Source organism: Nyctereutes procyonoides, unplaced genomic scaffold (genome assembly GCF_905146905.1).
Source record: "Nyctereutes procyonoides isolate TBG_1078 unplaced genomic scaffold, NYPRO_anot_genome, whole genome shotgun sequence".
Lineage (NCBI taxonomy): Eukaryota > Metazoa > Chordata > Mammalia > Carnivora > Canidae > Nyctereutes > Nyctereutes procyonoides.
This window is the reverse complement of record NW_026575046.1, coordinates 60,407,844-60,420,919: the sequence shown is the minus strand read 5'-3', so window position 1 is coordinate 60,420,919 and position 13,076 is coordinate 60,407,844. Positions and strand designations below refer to the sequence as shown.

Sequence of the window (13,076 nt, the reverse complement as noted above, 5' to 3'; positions counted from 1 at the left end):
AAGCAGGCTCCATGCAGGGAGGCTGATGCGGGATTCGATTCTGGGACCCCGGGATCTCGCCCTGAGCCAAAGGCAGACGCTCAACCACTGAGCCACCCAGGCGTCCCTAAAATATCTACTAATTTTAAAATAACCAAAAATCCACTACATGTTCACGTAAGTTTGTTTTTTTTTTTTAAATGAAAATTAACCTTTCTGTTACAAAACAAAAAACATAGCAAGAGAGTGGCATCAGGGAGCCTGGGTCACTCAATTAAGCATCTGACTCTTGATCGTAGCTCAGGTCATGATCTCAGGGTCATGAGTTCAAGCCTCGTATTGGGCTCCACACTATGCAGTACAGTCCACTTTAAAAATATTAAAAAGTGGCATCACTTTGCATCTTTACAATGCTGTTGACGTCTGGCTTAAGAGAGATAGCTAGAGTCTCCACCTGTGAAGCATCACACATGATGGGTGAACCTGTAGAAAAGTCTGCTCTACAGCAAAGTCTGTGAGAGGATGATAGTGGAAAAGCAAGTGGCATCTCAGTATCATTATGATAACAGCTTTGACCTCACCAGCCCCCTGAAAGGGCCTCAGGGACAGCACGTGAGCCGTGCTTCGAGAGCAGGTGCTCTTGCTATAATCAAGCCCAGAAGTATTACAGAAACATCAGCTTGAGAGTTTCAGAAATGAAAAGCACCACCAGAGAAAGAATTTTCCCCCTATTTTGCGAACAAGGCAACAGGAAGATGCATCCATCCGTTCTTTGGCTTTTAAGGAAGCTGAAGGGAGAAGGAGCAGGACAGAAACTGGGCCCATCAGATCTGTCACTACACACAGCCAAGGCCTTGTGTCCCAGCCTCTGGCAGGATGAGGACACTGGCTCTGCAGGTACGAGGACCTGGGGGAGCCTAGCATTCAGACAATGAAAGGAGTGTGGACATTGCCCGGCATAACCCACGTGCTGGATTCTGAGCTAAGTGCACTCTGTACCTGATGAACGCCCACAGCACCCTCCCAGGTACGTGCTCTGACCATCCCATGAGAAACTGACATCGAAAAGGATGGCACAGCCAGGAAAATGGTGCACTTCAAGCACACGTGGCTCCAGTTCCAAAGCCAGGGCCTCAACCACGACGTTACGCCGCCTCCCATTAGGCCTGAACATGCCTGAGACATACAAAGAAGGCCGCCCAGGTCTGAGAAGCCATCACACAGCAGACTGTCTGACGTAGGAAATGCCACAGTTAGGAAGGTGGGGGGGCAGAGCAGGACCACAGGGCACCTCAAGAAGAATCCCAAAATGAGCTAAGCCTGGACATTCCAGATTAATGATAAATGTTGCAGAGAATCCTCTCCATTCCCTGTCAGTTAAAAATAAAGTTTTTCTGGGCGCCTGGGTGGCTCAGTCGGTTAAGCATCTGGCTTCCATTCAGGTCGTGATTCCAGGGTCCTGGAATCAAGCCCCGAGGCTGGTTCCCTGCTCAGCGGGAAGGCTGCTCCTCCCTCCCCCTCTGTCCCTCCCCCTGCTCGTGCTTCCTCTCTCACAAATAAATCAATGACATCTTTAAAAATAAAGTTCTTTTTTTGCTTGCACCTCAAGACTGAAAGACATTTTGAAGGCGATGCGGCCCTCCCATCCAAACTGGTTGCTAGAATGCCCCACAAGGCGGCCGAGGCTGCTGGAACTCCGCCACAGGGAGGGAGCTCACTACTTTACAGCACAGCCCAGCTAATCCCTCCCCATCAAATCATTCTCTGTACAGAGTTAGAATCCATCTCCCGCAACTTCCTCCACTGACCTAGACGGGCTCCCAAGGGCCACAAGTCTCCTACACCTGTAACTAACTCCTCTTCTATACAACAGACCTGCAGGTATTTGAAGACCACTGTCAAGTCCCTTTATCAGTACGAGTGAAAATAAGCTAAGATGAAAAGGCGACAACTCTAAATGTTGGCAAGGGAAGGAAGAAACTCGAATTCCTAAACATCGCAGGTGGAAATGTGGAATGACACGGCCACTTTATAAAGCACTTTGGCAGTCTTTTGTTTTATTTTATTTTTTAATTTTGAAAAATAACCTCTAGGCCCCGAATCTGGGGCTCGAAGCTACAACTCCAAGACCAAGAGTCACACGCTTGACCAACTGAGCCAGCCAGGTGCCCCTGGCAGTCTTCTATAAAGTTAAACATGCATTTACACTACCACCCGGTAATCCCACTCCTGGGTACTGACACGAGAAAAGAAAAGCTACGTGCCCACAAACACCAGCACACAAGCACTTAAAGCAGAGGGCGAATGGATAAATGGCAACGTCCCCTTCCTCCAAAGGAATACTACTCAGCAGGGGAAGGGAATGGCCGCTGACGAAGCACCAGGACCCCCGAGAGCTGAGGAGTCTGAAAGCCCTCTGCTGACTGAAGGCAGCCAGACACAAAAGGCTATAAATATACGATTCCATTTGTAGGACATCTGAGAAAGGGCGGAAACATAGGGCAGAAAAGAGATGAATGGTTGCTGGGGGCTGGGAGTGGGGGTGGAGGGAAGAAAGGCTGAGTGCAAAGTCACAGAGGGGAATGTCTTGGGCTGAGGGAGACGCTCTGGATCTTTCTGTGGCGGTGGTTACACGACCATGTGAGTTTGCCAGAAGTCACTGAACTATACAAAAAGGAGAAGTTTTACTAAATGCAATTTATACCTCGATGACATGACTTCTTAAAAAATTAAGCTAACAATAAAACCTGTGGTGCCCCAAACAGAAGCCACCATCCCAGGAGTGGTGTGGTTGTCGGTGCAGCTTGGACCACCAGCCTCCCACCCCATCAGACATGGCAGGTACAGCACACAGCTTACAGAACAAGCAAAATAAGGGCACCTGGGTGGCTCAGCAGTTGAGCATCTGCCTTCGGCTCAGGGTGTGATCCTGGGGTCCTGGGATCAAGTCCCACATCGGAGAACCCGCTTCTCCCTCTGCCTGTGTCTCTGCCTCTCTGTGTCTCTCATGCATAAATAAATAAAATCTTTTAAAAAATAACAAGCAAAATAACAACTAAGCCCAAGTGAGTTGTCCACAGGAACCTCAGACGTCCTTCCCTCCACTCTCCTATCCCTGCACAGCTGTACTTTGGGAATAAAGCAAAACTGTCCACTCACCCTGACTTCACTCCTTCCTCTTTCCACTCTGGAACCCACTCCGTAAAGGGAGATTCTTTCTTCCTGTGTCCAGGATGGGGCTCAAGGGGTAAGGAACTTAGATGGTACGAAAATGGGGGTGCCTTAGAGATGCCAGGAGAGCAGCCACAGGCCTGGGGTTTTGGGCAAAGAGCCATCTGTCACTGGGCCTCGGCGTGAGAGTGTCAGCAGCAGCAGAATCCGCAGGGAGACAGGGCAGGCCCCTTTCTCCACAGGAGTCCTGGCTCTGCCTCCCGGTCACCAGGGCTGGTGCGGCCACCTCCACAGACCACCAAAGCTCAGTGAGCTGCTTGACAGCTGGGTCATCTTGGCCGGAAGCCCGTGTCCTTAGCTCCCTCGCCACCGCACTCCAGCTCAAGGCTGCCCCCTCTGTCTTATTTACAGCTGGACAAATCACAGCTCTGCTCCGGAGCCCTGTGGGCCCATGTGCCAGAGCCGAAGAGGAAACTGATACTGGCCAGACATGGGCAGGTGGAGGAGCCATGCCCAGGTAAGCTCCCTGGCTCCCTCCAGGCCCTGGCTCGCAGGGGAGGAGCAAAGCAGTGGCAGGACACGGTCGGTCCTCAGGAGCAGCAGCAAGCAAAACCAAGCCCCCCTCATCTGCAGCCCAAGAGAGCCAGAGTCATCGGGAGAGACACAGTTCCTCGTCGTAAACCAGTGCTTCTGAAAGCACCATAGTGTCACAAACTTGTTAGAAACATCCCTCTAGGGGCTAAATCCGAAACCCAGGAAGTGGAGTCAGCACTCCCGTCCAGGTGATTCTGATGCCTGCTCGAGTCTGAGAACCTCTGGCCCTGACCAGAGGGGCTTTTTCCTCCCTTGTTTTACTGGCTGGCCTGCAGCCACTACAGCTAAGGGCACTGCCCACTGACGACAGCAGGGAGGGTCCCTTCCCCTAACTGTGGAAGCCCAGGGGGTGGGGATGGCCCCCCAGGTCAGTCAGTACAGGACGGAGGCCCAGCTCCTCCCAGGACTGACGGTGCAGGCTGCGGCCACGCCCCGCACCCAGGTAAAGCACTTGCCCTCAAATCAGATCCTTGACTCAAGGTCCGCTCGCTCTGCAGAAACCAGAACAGAGAGAGGCGGCCTATCGCCTCCTTGCTGCTCCTACTTTTTTTTTTTTTTAATGATTTTATTTACTATTTGAGAGAGAGAAAGTGAGCAAGAGAGAACACAAGCAGGGGGGAAGAGCAGACCAAGAAGCAGACTCCCTGCTGATGCAGGGCTCCATCCTGGGGCCCTGGGGTCATGACCTGAGGCGAGAGCAGATGCTTAACCCAGGGACCCCTGCTCCTACTTCTGAAGCAACATACCTAGAAGGCTCAACACAAGGACCACCTCCCTCCTTGAAACTTACTGTCACCCCACATCAGAAATAGCTGCCTCTGCGGTTTGGCGCCTGCCTTTGGCCCAGGGCGCGATCCTGGAGACCCAGGATCGAATCCCACATCGGGCTCCCGGTGCATGGAGCCTGCTTCTCCCTCTCCCTCTGCCTATGTCTCTGCGCCTCTCTCTCTCCCTCTCTCTGTGTCTATCATAAATAAATAAAAATTAAAAAAAAAAAAGAAAAGAAAAGAAATAGCTGCCTCCTCCCCTGAGCTATTTGGTTCCTTCTGTCTTATATTTGGCACAAAGGCCGGTCGTCACTTTCCTCTCTGGTGCTACGGTCTGAATGCTGGTGTCCCCTCGCCAAAATCCCTAAATGGGAATCCTAAGCCTTGAGGTGTGGTATTAGGAGGCAGGGCCTTCGGGAAGTGACTAGTTCATGAGAGCAGATCCCACGTGAGTGGAACTAGTGCCTTTATAAAAGGAGCCCAAGAGCTCTCTCCCCCTTCTCTCCACATGAGGACACAGCAGGAAGACGCCATCTGTGAACCCTTTAGCAGGCCCGCACTGGACACGGGATCTGCCTGGATCCTGGATTCCCAGCCTCCAGAACTGAGACAAATAAGCATTTGTTGTTTTCTGGCTGCCCAGTTGGTGGTATTCTGTTTTGGCAGCCTGGACGGACGGAGACACCTGGCTGCTCTGAGAGCAGGGGCCAGGGCTCTCTGTGACCCTGCAAGCACAAGCACATGCCCAAGAGAAGGTGCTCCCATTCTTTGGAAGAACTGAGAAAACAGGCCCCTGATCCAAAGGCCCAGGAAAGGAAGGGTGAGAGGGCACAAGGAGTCCGGGAGCAGAACCTGCTTCCGCAATGACTCACGCCACCTTCCTGTGCCAACCAGAAGCCGTGCTTTCAAGGAATCTTCGCTGGGATACAGAGGAAGCCCTTTAGCTGCTTCTCCTGCCAACAAGCCAAGAGACCTCTTAGTTTAATAAGAAACCTCTCCGGTTGCTTCAATTTGCATAAAATTTGAAGCTCATTTTATAAATGCTACTCAAGGATGTCTGTTCTCCTTAAAACTTCCCCAGTTGTCCCAGGTGGGAGATAAAACGCACCTGAGAAATCAGGTCAGGATGAATGGGGAAGAAAAATATCAACTGCCTGAAACGAGTGTGTGTTCCTGGGGCAGATCCGGGAGGCGTACGCACAGGCCAGGTTACCTACGGACGGGCTGCATGGGATTGGGGAGGCCTCCAAGAAGCCTCAGCACTCAGCTGATGAAAAGTGCCAGAAAAGGTGTCAACAGAAAGACTCTAGGTTAGCTCCAGCGTGGTGAGCTGTTAGCAGCATCAAGCTGAGAGCTGAGAGGGGACAGGCCACCTGCAGACAGACCTAACGCTAGCCAGGGCAGCCCATCAGGCACCAGCCTCGCAGAAAACACACAACACCCAAGACTTCCCCTACCAACTGTCGTGCAGACTGTAACTTGCCATTCTTTCACCAAATGGTGTTTGTTAAGGAGACATATGTGGGAGAGCGGAGGTGATCTTTTTATTGTAAGACGTTGCTCTTGCTTTGCCTTCGCTTCGTGCAGAAAGACCGTGAACCAACAGGAACAGCCGGTCTCCATCTGACTACAGGCCCCCTCCTGCCAGGACCGCAGTGCAGGGATAGGGCATCACCTGTCATCAGGTGAGGCTGAGCCAGGAGGAATTCCCCAGGACGTGCCACAGTGGTCCCCGTGGTTGACCCCACCGCTCATTCCACGCCAAGAGACAGGCCCACACCAGCCACAGACGTTCCAGCACCCTCACCAAGGATGAAGTCAGGCCAGCCCACCTCAGACTGGGAGGCCTGTTAAATGCTGGACCCTGCTCTCAGAGCTTCTGATGTAACAGGTATGGGGTGAGGCTCAGGAACCTGCATCTCCAACAGGTGCCTGAGTGTTGCTGGTCCAGAGACCATGCAGCATGAGCCACTGCTTTGGGCACAGACCTGTGATGCAGCTGTGGTCAGCACAAGGAGCCCTGCCAAGGGATTTCTGCGGAAGGCTGCTTTGCTGCCAAGGAGACGCTAGAGGACCCTCTTCATCCTTGAGATAACAGAGATGTCCTTGTATCCAGTATAGCAGCCACGAGCCACAGGTGGCCAGAGCCCTTGAAATGTTGTGCGTGTTATTGTTGAAACTAGACATTTTCATTTTAGTTCATTTTAATCAATTGGAAAATAAACAGCCACCTGTGGCTGGTGGTGCTTGTAAGGGACCCTGCAGCCCCCGACACCACCAAATCTCAATGTGACAGCTGGAAGTGCTGCTACAGAGGCCCCTGCCAGCAGCCTGAGGGGAAGACACACACAGACGCTCGCAGAGCCACATCCCAGTGTGCTCGGCCCAACCTCAGCGGCTTCTTACTATGTGAGATCACAGGTTTCTTTCTTGTTGAAGGCGGTGTGAGCAGGTATTCCCAGCTGCGACAGCCAAAGGTCTCCCGGCTGGTACAGCCACAAGGACACTGAGAAGTGGGGCCACTCACCCCCAGGACGATGACAACCACTGGCATAAGAACAAGAGAAGCAAGACTTGGGTCCTGGTGAGCTGAAGAGGGTCTGAAGGGGAGCACCCAGACCCTCAGCATTCAACATCTGGGCACCGACACCCGAGGCCCAGCCTACTCCAGGACATGCAGCGCTGCACTGCCGTCTGCCTGCTGGCCGACAGGTGTGTGGGGACGCTGCTGACCTCTCCACCCCAAGGACTGAGTCAGCTTCAGGTATGGGTTGAACCAAATGGTGGGTCGTTGACATGAAGCTTCTTCCAGAAAGTGCGGAGGTCCAGCTGCATAAAAAATACCTTCCTACTCCTGCTTAAAATTCCACTGGTAACAATAGTTGCTGTGGTTTAAGTTAATACCTCTCACTTTGGAGAGACTAATGCAAAGTTTCCTAAGAAAGGTTCCTCAAAGAAAGACGGTAAGCCCTGAAGTGTTGAAATGAGGAATTTGTCAGATACCTATTAGATCACTGTACCTCGTTCCCGGGGGCAACAGGGAGCCGAGAGAGGATAAGGCATGGAGGAGGCAAGAGAGGGGCACTCGGGGACCAAACACCTCAGTTTTACAAAAGCCCCTTGTCGGGACACCTGGGTGGCTCATCTGCCTTCAGCTCACAGCGTGATCCCGGGGTTCCGGGATCGAGTCCCACATCGGGCTCCCTGCATGGAGCCTGCTTCTCCCTCTGCCTGTGTCTTTGCCTCTCTGTGTGTCTCATGCATAAATTAATAAAATCTTTTTTTTTTAATCAAAAAAATTAAAAAAAAAAAAGCCCCTTGTCACTGCTCCACTCCAAGGGTTTCCCGGGAGCCAGGCTCATGTTTGAAATTCCAACAACCCCACCATTGGGGCGATGGACTCATGACTGAAGCTCTGAGCTGTGGTCCCAGAAGAGTCCTCCCTGAACCCTGGACAGGGATGACGGAACCTGTGATGGCTGCACCGTGTCCTCCCAAAAGTCCTGAAATCCTCACACCGCACACCCCCGCCCCATAAATGTGAATGTGACCTCACTGGAGATACAGTCTTTGCCGGTGATCAGGTTAAGACGAGGTCATCCTGGAGTAGGACTGGTATCCCTTTTTAAAGAGGAGACTTGCAGACAGACACGCACACAGGGACACCACAACGTGAAGACAGGCAGAGACTGGGGTGATACACAAAAGCCGAGGACCACCCAGGATTGCCAACACCCCACCGGAGGAGGGAGAGGGGCCTGGAACAGACCCTGCCCTGAGGCCATCAGATGTGTGGCCTCCAGAACTGTGTGCGAATGCAGTTGTGTTGCGTAAGGCGCTTTGTAACGGCAGCCCTGGGAAACAGCACGGCACCCCCTACCGGTACCTGCCTGACTGCACTGACCTCACGCACCGTGTTTGCTTAGAAAACCATCTCCCCACCCCCCCCAAAAAAAGAAAGAAAACCATCTCCCCTGTGTACCCCAAGGCCCACAAGCCCTGACACCACATCTGCCCTACTTCCCACTGCGTTCCAAGCCCACTTCTGGCGCAGCAGAGGTGCTCCCTAAGTGTTCCTCGAGTTAACACATGAAAGGTCGGCCCCAGACTGGGCCTGGAGTCCCCGGCATGAGTGTCAGTCTCCCCCTCTGTCTATACAGAGGAGATAAAATAACTGGACCGGACGGCCTCTGGCGGCCCTTCCGACTACAGAAACTCCAAGACCCTCTGTCCATCAGGGTCAGATCGGGACGTGAGAAACCACGCAAGGGTGTTAAACAGAAGGCACCTGACGCAGGATGGCTCACAAAGGTGTGGGAGGCCTGGGAGACCGGGATAACCTTCCTGTCGGGACGTCTCCAGTGAAGGGAGGGCAGGACTGTTGATGGGCTTCTGGAAACACATGGACAGGCAACTCCTGTCCCCAAGGCAACACGCAGCCCAGGGGGCTGTTCCCACTTACAACAGACAGTCCCAAGAGGGGCCGTTCTCATGGACAGTGGTCACAGAGGCACAAGGTTGGGGTTGGGGCAAGCTCACTGAGAAGTCCCATGCCCTGACCAAGAGAGGGAAGGGGGAGACACAGCCTCCTCCAGCACCTGCCTCCCTGCTAACACCAGAACCACATTCCTGCCCTCCACCGTCACGAGGACGTCCTGCTGATGGGAGAAGGTGTGAATGGCATCAACAGAAGATGGCCCCACAAATGATCTGACAGGGGAGTCCGACTTCCCACCCCCCAGGCTCGGGGCCACGTCGGCTCGCACCCGGCCGCCCGACCCGCCCGGTGCCCTCCAGGAAGGAGGGGTGCCCAGGTGGTACTCACCCACACTGCTGAGGGAGCTGCTGCTTTCTGAGTCTGAGGGCATGATGGATAAGACGCTGTAGGTGGAGCCTGGAGACAGAAGGACAGACCGTTTGTTACTAACCCCAAACTACTGTCAGGCCAGCTGATCTTCGGTCAACACCACGCTGAGAACCAACACGACATCAGTGACCAGAAGTCGGACGTAAGGGGCCAGGCAGGTGTGGTCAGCAGGGTCTAGTCTGTGGTATTTCTGCGGGGCCTCTCACCTCACCTGCCCTGGAGACTTATCTACGCACAGTCGGAGCCAATCAGTTGGCTTCTCCTTAGGATGACTGGGGAAGAGCTTAGCAAGGGAGCAACATGCCCCAGGTTAAAACAGGGTCTGGGGATTTCCTCCGGGTCTTTATCAGTTTGATGCCGGCATCCACGCAGAGAGCGACAGAGCAGAAGTTACACATCTACGAACTATGTGTTCTTTTTGCTTGACGGTTCTGCTCTCGGGTCTGAATGTATTCCAGCTCGGACCTTACTAATGTGGTCAGGGACTGCCCCCTTATTACTGTCACCAAAGCCAAGGAGCAGCACATGCCCCTTTTCTGGCCGACACTTAATGTTAACTCCTGGTGTTAGAGGCACAACCGCACCACACCACGGTTCCATCTGAACATGAGCATTTTCTAAGCCAGGAGGCTACCCACCTGAGCACCAGTATAACCTCTGGGTGAAGAAACCCCATTTCCAAACCAGCTCTCGTCTACGCAGGAGGAGCTGGGTCACACTGAGCAGGTCATTTGCTTTCTGGAGCTCTGCTCCCTGGCCTGTACAGAGCTTCAGCCTAGGGCTTGTAAGGTTCTCTCTCCTGTCTTATTTTAGGGTCACACTCTCCCCTGATGGCATGTTTTGCTTGTGACTACAGGTGACACCAAGTTAGAGGGAGAACTGCCTCTGAGACTACCTCGGGAGCTGAGAAGAGCACCACGCGCACAGGTGGAGGTCAAGGAAATCCAGGCAACGGCCGGAATGCAGTATTTTGCCCTTGGAACCGAAAGCCCTACAGAGTGAAGAGGTGTGTGCACCGGGCAGAGTGGTGACTAGAGATGGGGTTTTTGCAGGAAAGCCTTCGAACGAGCCTCGGGGCCCTGATGTGGAAAAGCAGCCAAGAACTAATGAGCTCTAGGGCTCCGGGACCAGAAACGTGGGGGCCAGATTGAAGGTTTCTCTCCTACCACAACTCAGCTGCTTACTGCCTACCTGCACACTCTCCGATGGGACGGTGAAGGGATGGAGAGATGGGGGTATGCAGGGGAGCCGGCAGGCATGCCCACCAGAAAAAGAGATGAAAGCAGAGAACAAAAAGAAAAACCAAGGAAAAGGGACTTTGGTAACGGCGAGAACTAGGACAGTGGCCAGGCATGACTGGTGGCCTCATTATCGAATTTTCTGAGACTCTCTTAAGAGCCTGTGGGTATTATGTCGTTATGTATCTGTCCAAACCCATGGGGTGCGTAACACCACAAGTGAACCCTAAGGTAAACTACAGCGTTTGGGTGATAACGACGTGTCAGTGTGGGTTCATCAATTGTCACGAATGTACCACTGAGGCGTGGGATGATGAGAGGGGGCAAGGCTGTGTACCTGTCGGCTCAGGGGGGGGGGGGGGAATACGAGTACTCTCTGTGCTTTCCCCTCCATTTTGCTGTGAATCTAAAAGGCTCTTAAAAGTTTATTTAAAAAAAAAAAGAAAACCTGTGGATGTTTAGCATGGACTGAAGAGGATGACTTAGGGCGTAGACAGCTGCTCGGTCTTCAGATGGGGCTGTCAAAGGGATCCACTTGTGCCATACAGCCTCTGGCAGCAGGACTGGACACGGCAGGCAGGTGTTCTAGAAAGCCTCGGGTCGGGGCGCTCAACGGTCAGGGCTGGCTAGGTCTCAAGAGAGCTGGGGAGGGCGGGGACCCCCTCGCACGCGCCCTCACTCACTTCATGGAGGCCCCACGCCCACCTAGCAGGGAGGCCTCCGAAGGGTTCTGCCCGTCACTCCAAGGGAGAAGGAACCAGAAAATCCCATGCAGCCCTGAAATTCCTTGATCCCACCAAAAAAAATGAATAGCAACATTCAACGAAATACCTCCTGTATTTCATGTTCGGCCCACACGATTCATTGTGCTGTCCATTCAACATTTCTGCATTTTTGTCTCAATAAAACAATGAGTGCCACGAATTTCTCAAATCCTCTCTCTTCCCATACCATAAACAGTAAGCATTGCATAAGGACCCGTGAAGTAAGGTCGGATACGATTCAGGCACTCCGTTGGTGTCTTCAAGGACAAACACGTCAACGCAACGCCGATTTCCTCAATTCAATGGACGGTTTCTTAATTATTTTTTTCTTTACGTTAATGGAAGGCTAGCCAGCCGGTATGTTGGTGGATTATTTTCGAAAGATGCCTCCTCAGAAAAGGAGACACAACTAAACCCTCCCACTCACACCCCCAGATCTGAGCCAGGCCCCGATTGCGCTGGCGGCACCATGGTTCCCTGCGGGAACGCCCTGCTTCTCCCTCACTACTGGCACCAGCAGAGCCCCATCTTCCAGTAAAGCACCCCTCCTCATCAAGTTGTCTCTCTCCTCCCCCGTGGCCAGTTTCCACTGTTAATTAAACTTGGCAGACATCCTTGTCTCTCTCCGCCCCATCTCCCTCCCTGGCTGGGGGAGTCAACTGGCCAACCACACACTCTGTTCTTCCAGTCCCCAAAGTCCTGCCGAGGTTCTGGGGCATGACCTGGGGGCGGCGTGACATCTCTATCTGCATCTCTGGGCATCTCCGCCCCCGAGTCGGCTGGCAGGGCTCCTAGGCGCTGGGGAATGGCAGGGAGGGATGAAAATTGGATGGGGCCCAGTTTTTACAACGTTCCCAGGGCCTCAGACGTCATTCAGAGGGGGAGAAAAAGGCCCAAAGACGACGTTTGTCTTGGTCATGCTTTGTCTCTGCTACTATTGTTGTCTTAAAAAGCCTATGTGGTCAGGATGTCGGGAAAAGGCAAGAGGAGTCACTCTCCTCCCAGAGTCACGCGGTGTCCTTTCAAAGCCGGTGGCTTCTGAAGGGCGGGTGTCGGGCGTCATCTACCTCTGGGGTTTCACAATCGAATCTGGAGGCCAACAGGAGTCTCATCTCAAAGGCGCCACTCAGCCCCCCATGAAGGCACCTGCACCCCATGTGCCCTGAAGCCTAAGGCACGTGCTCCACCTGGCGGAGAGGCCCAGACTGCCGAGGCCTGTAGAATCGGCGCGGCTCCCCCTCTGGCACTGCTCACGCCATGGGCCCTCCCACACCCCCACAGGACAGCAGGGCACTGCCACTCAGGGCGCTCCCACAAACCCAGGCAAGCCTGTGCACAGGTCCTCAGAGGACCCAGAAGTCAGATGATCTGGAAACACGTCCAGGAAAGGAGAGCAGAGCATGGACGCGTAACCAGAGAGGGACACGAGGGAGGTCTCTACTGGCACAGGGACTACCGGGGGGACCCGAGCAGAGGATGGGTTCCAATGTGGGCAGGCGAGGGGGGCCTGGGACTCTGCCGCTCTAACGCCCCGGCACACAGAGGAGACGTGGGGCAGCAGACAGGGCCCGAAGGCTGCCGGGAGCCGTGGGAGCCAGTGCAGGCGACGGCAGGGGCCCCGAGAGCCACAAACAGACCCACGCAAGCTCTACATCCTTCCCAAGAGCCCAGCCCCTGCTAATTGCGTTTACTCTGT

At 53.6% G+C, this 13,076-nt stretch overlaps 1 protein-coding gene across 5 annotated transcripts in view; it reads right to left on the bottom strand.

Moving 5' to 3' along the window:
- DLG5 (discs large MAGUK scaffold protein 5) overlaps window positions 1-13,076 on the bottom strand; it is a 118,395-nt gene that overhangs the window by 61,655 nt on the left and 43,664 nt on the right. For 4 of the 5 annotated variants that reach the window (XM_055325329.1, XM_055325330.1, XM_055325332.1 and 1 more), the window contains exon 2: window positions 9,337-9,405. The exons of the other annotated variant lie outside the window; for it this stretch is intronic. In XM_055325329.1, coding sequence (XP_055181304.1) covers window positions 9,337-9,405 — 69 coding nt within the window. The remainder of the gene's footprint in view (window positions 1-9,336; window positions 9,406-13,076) is intronic. 5 annotated transcript variants of the gene reach the window in all.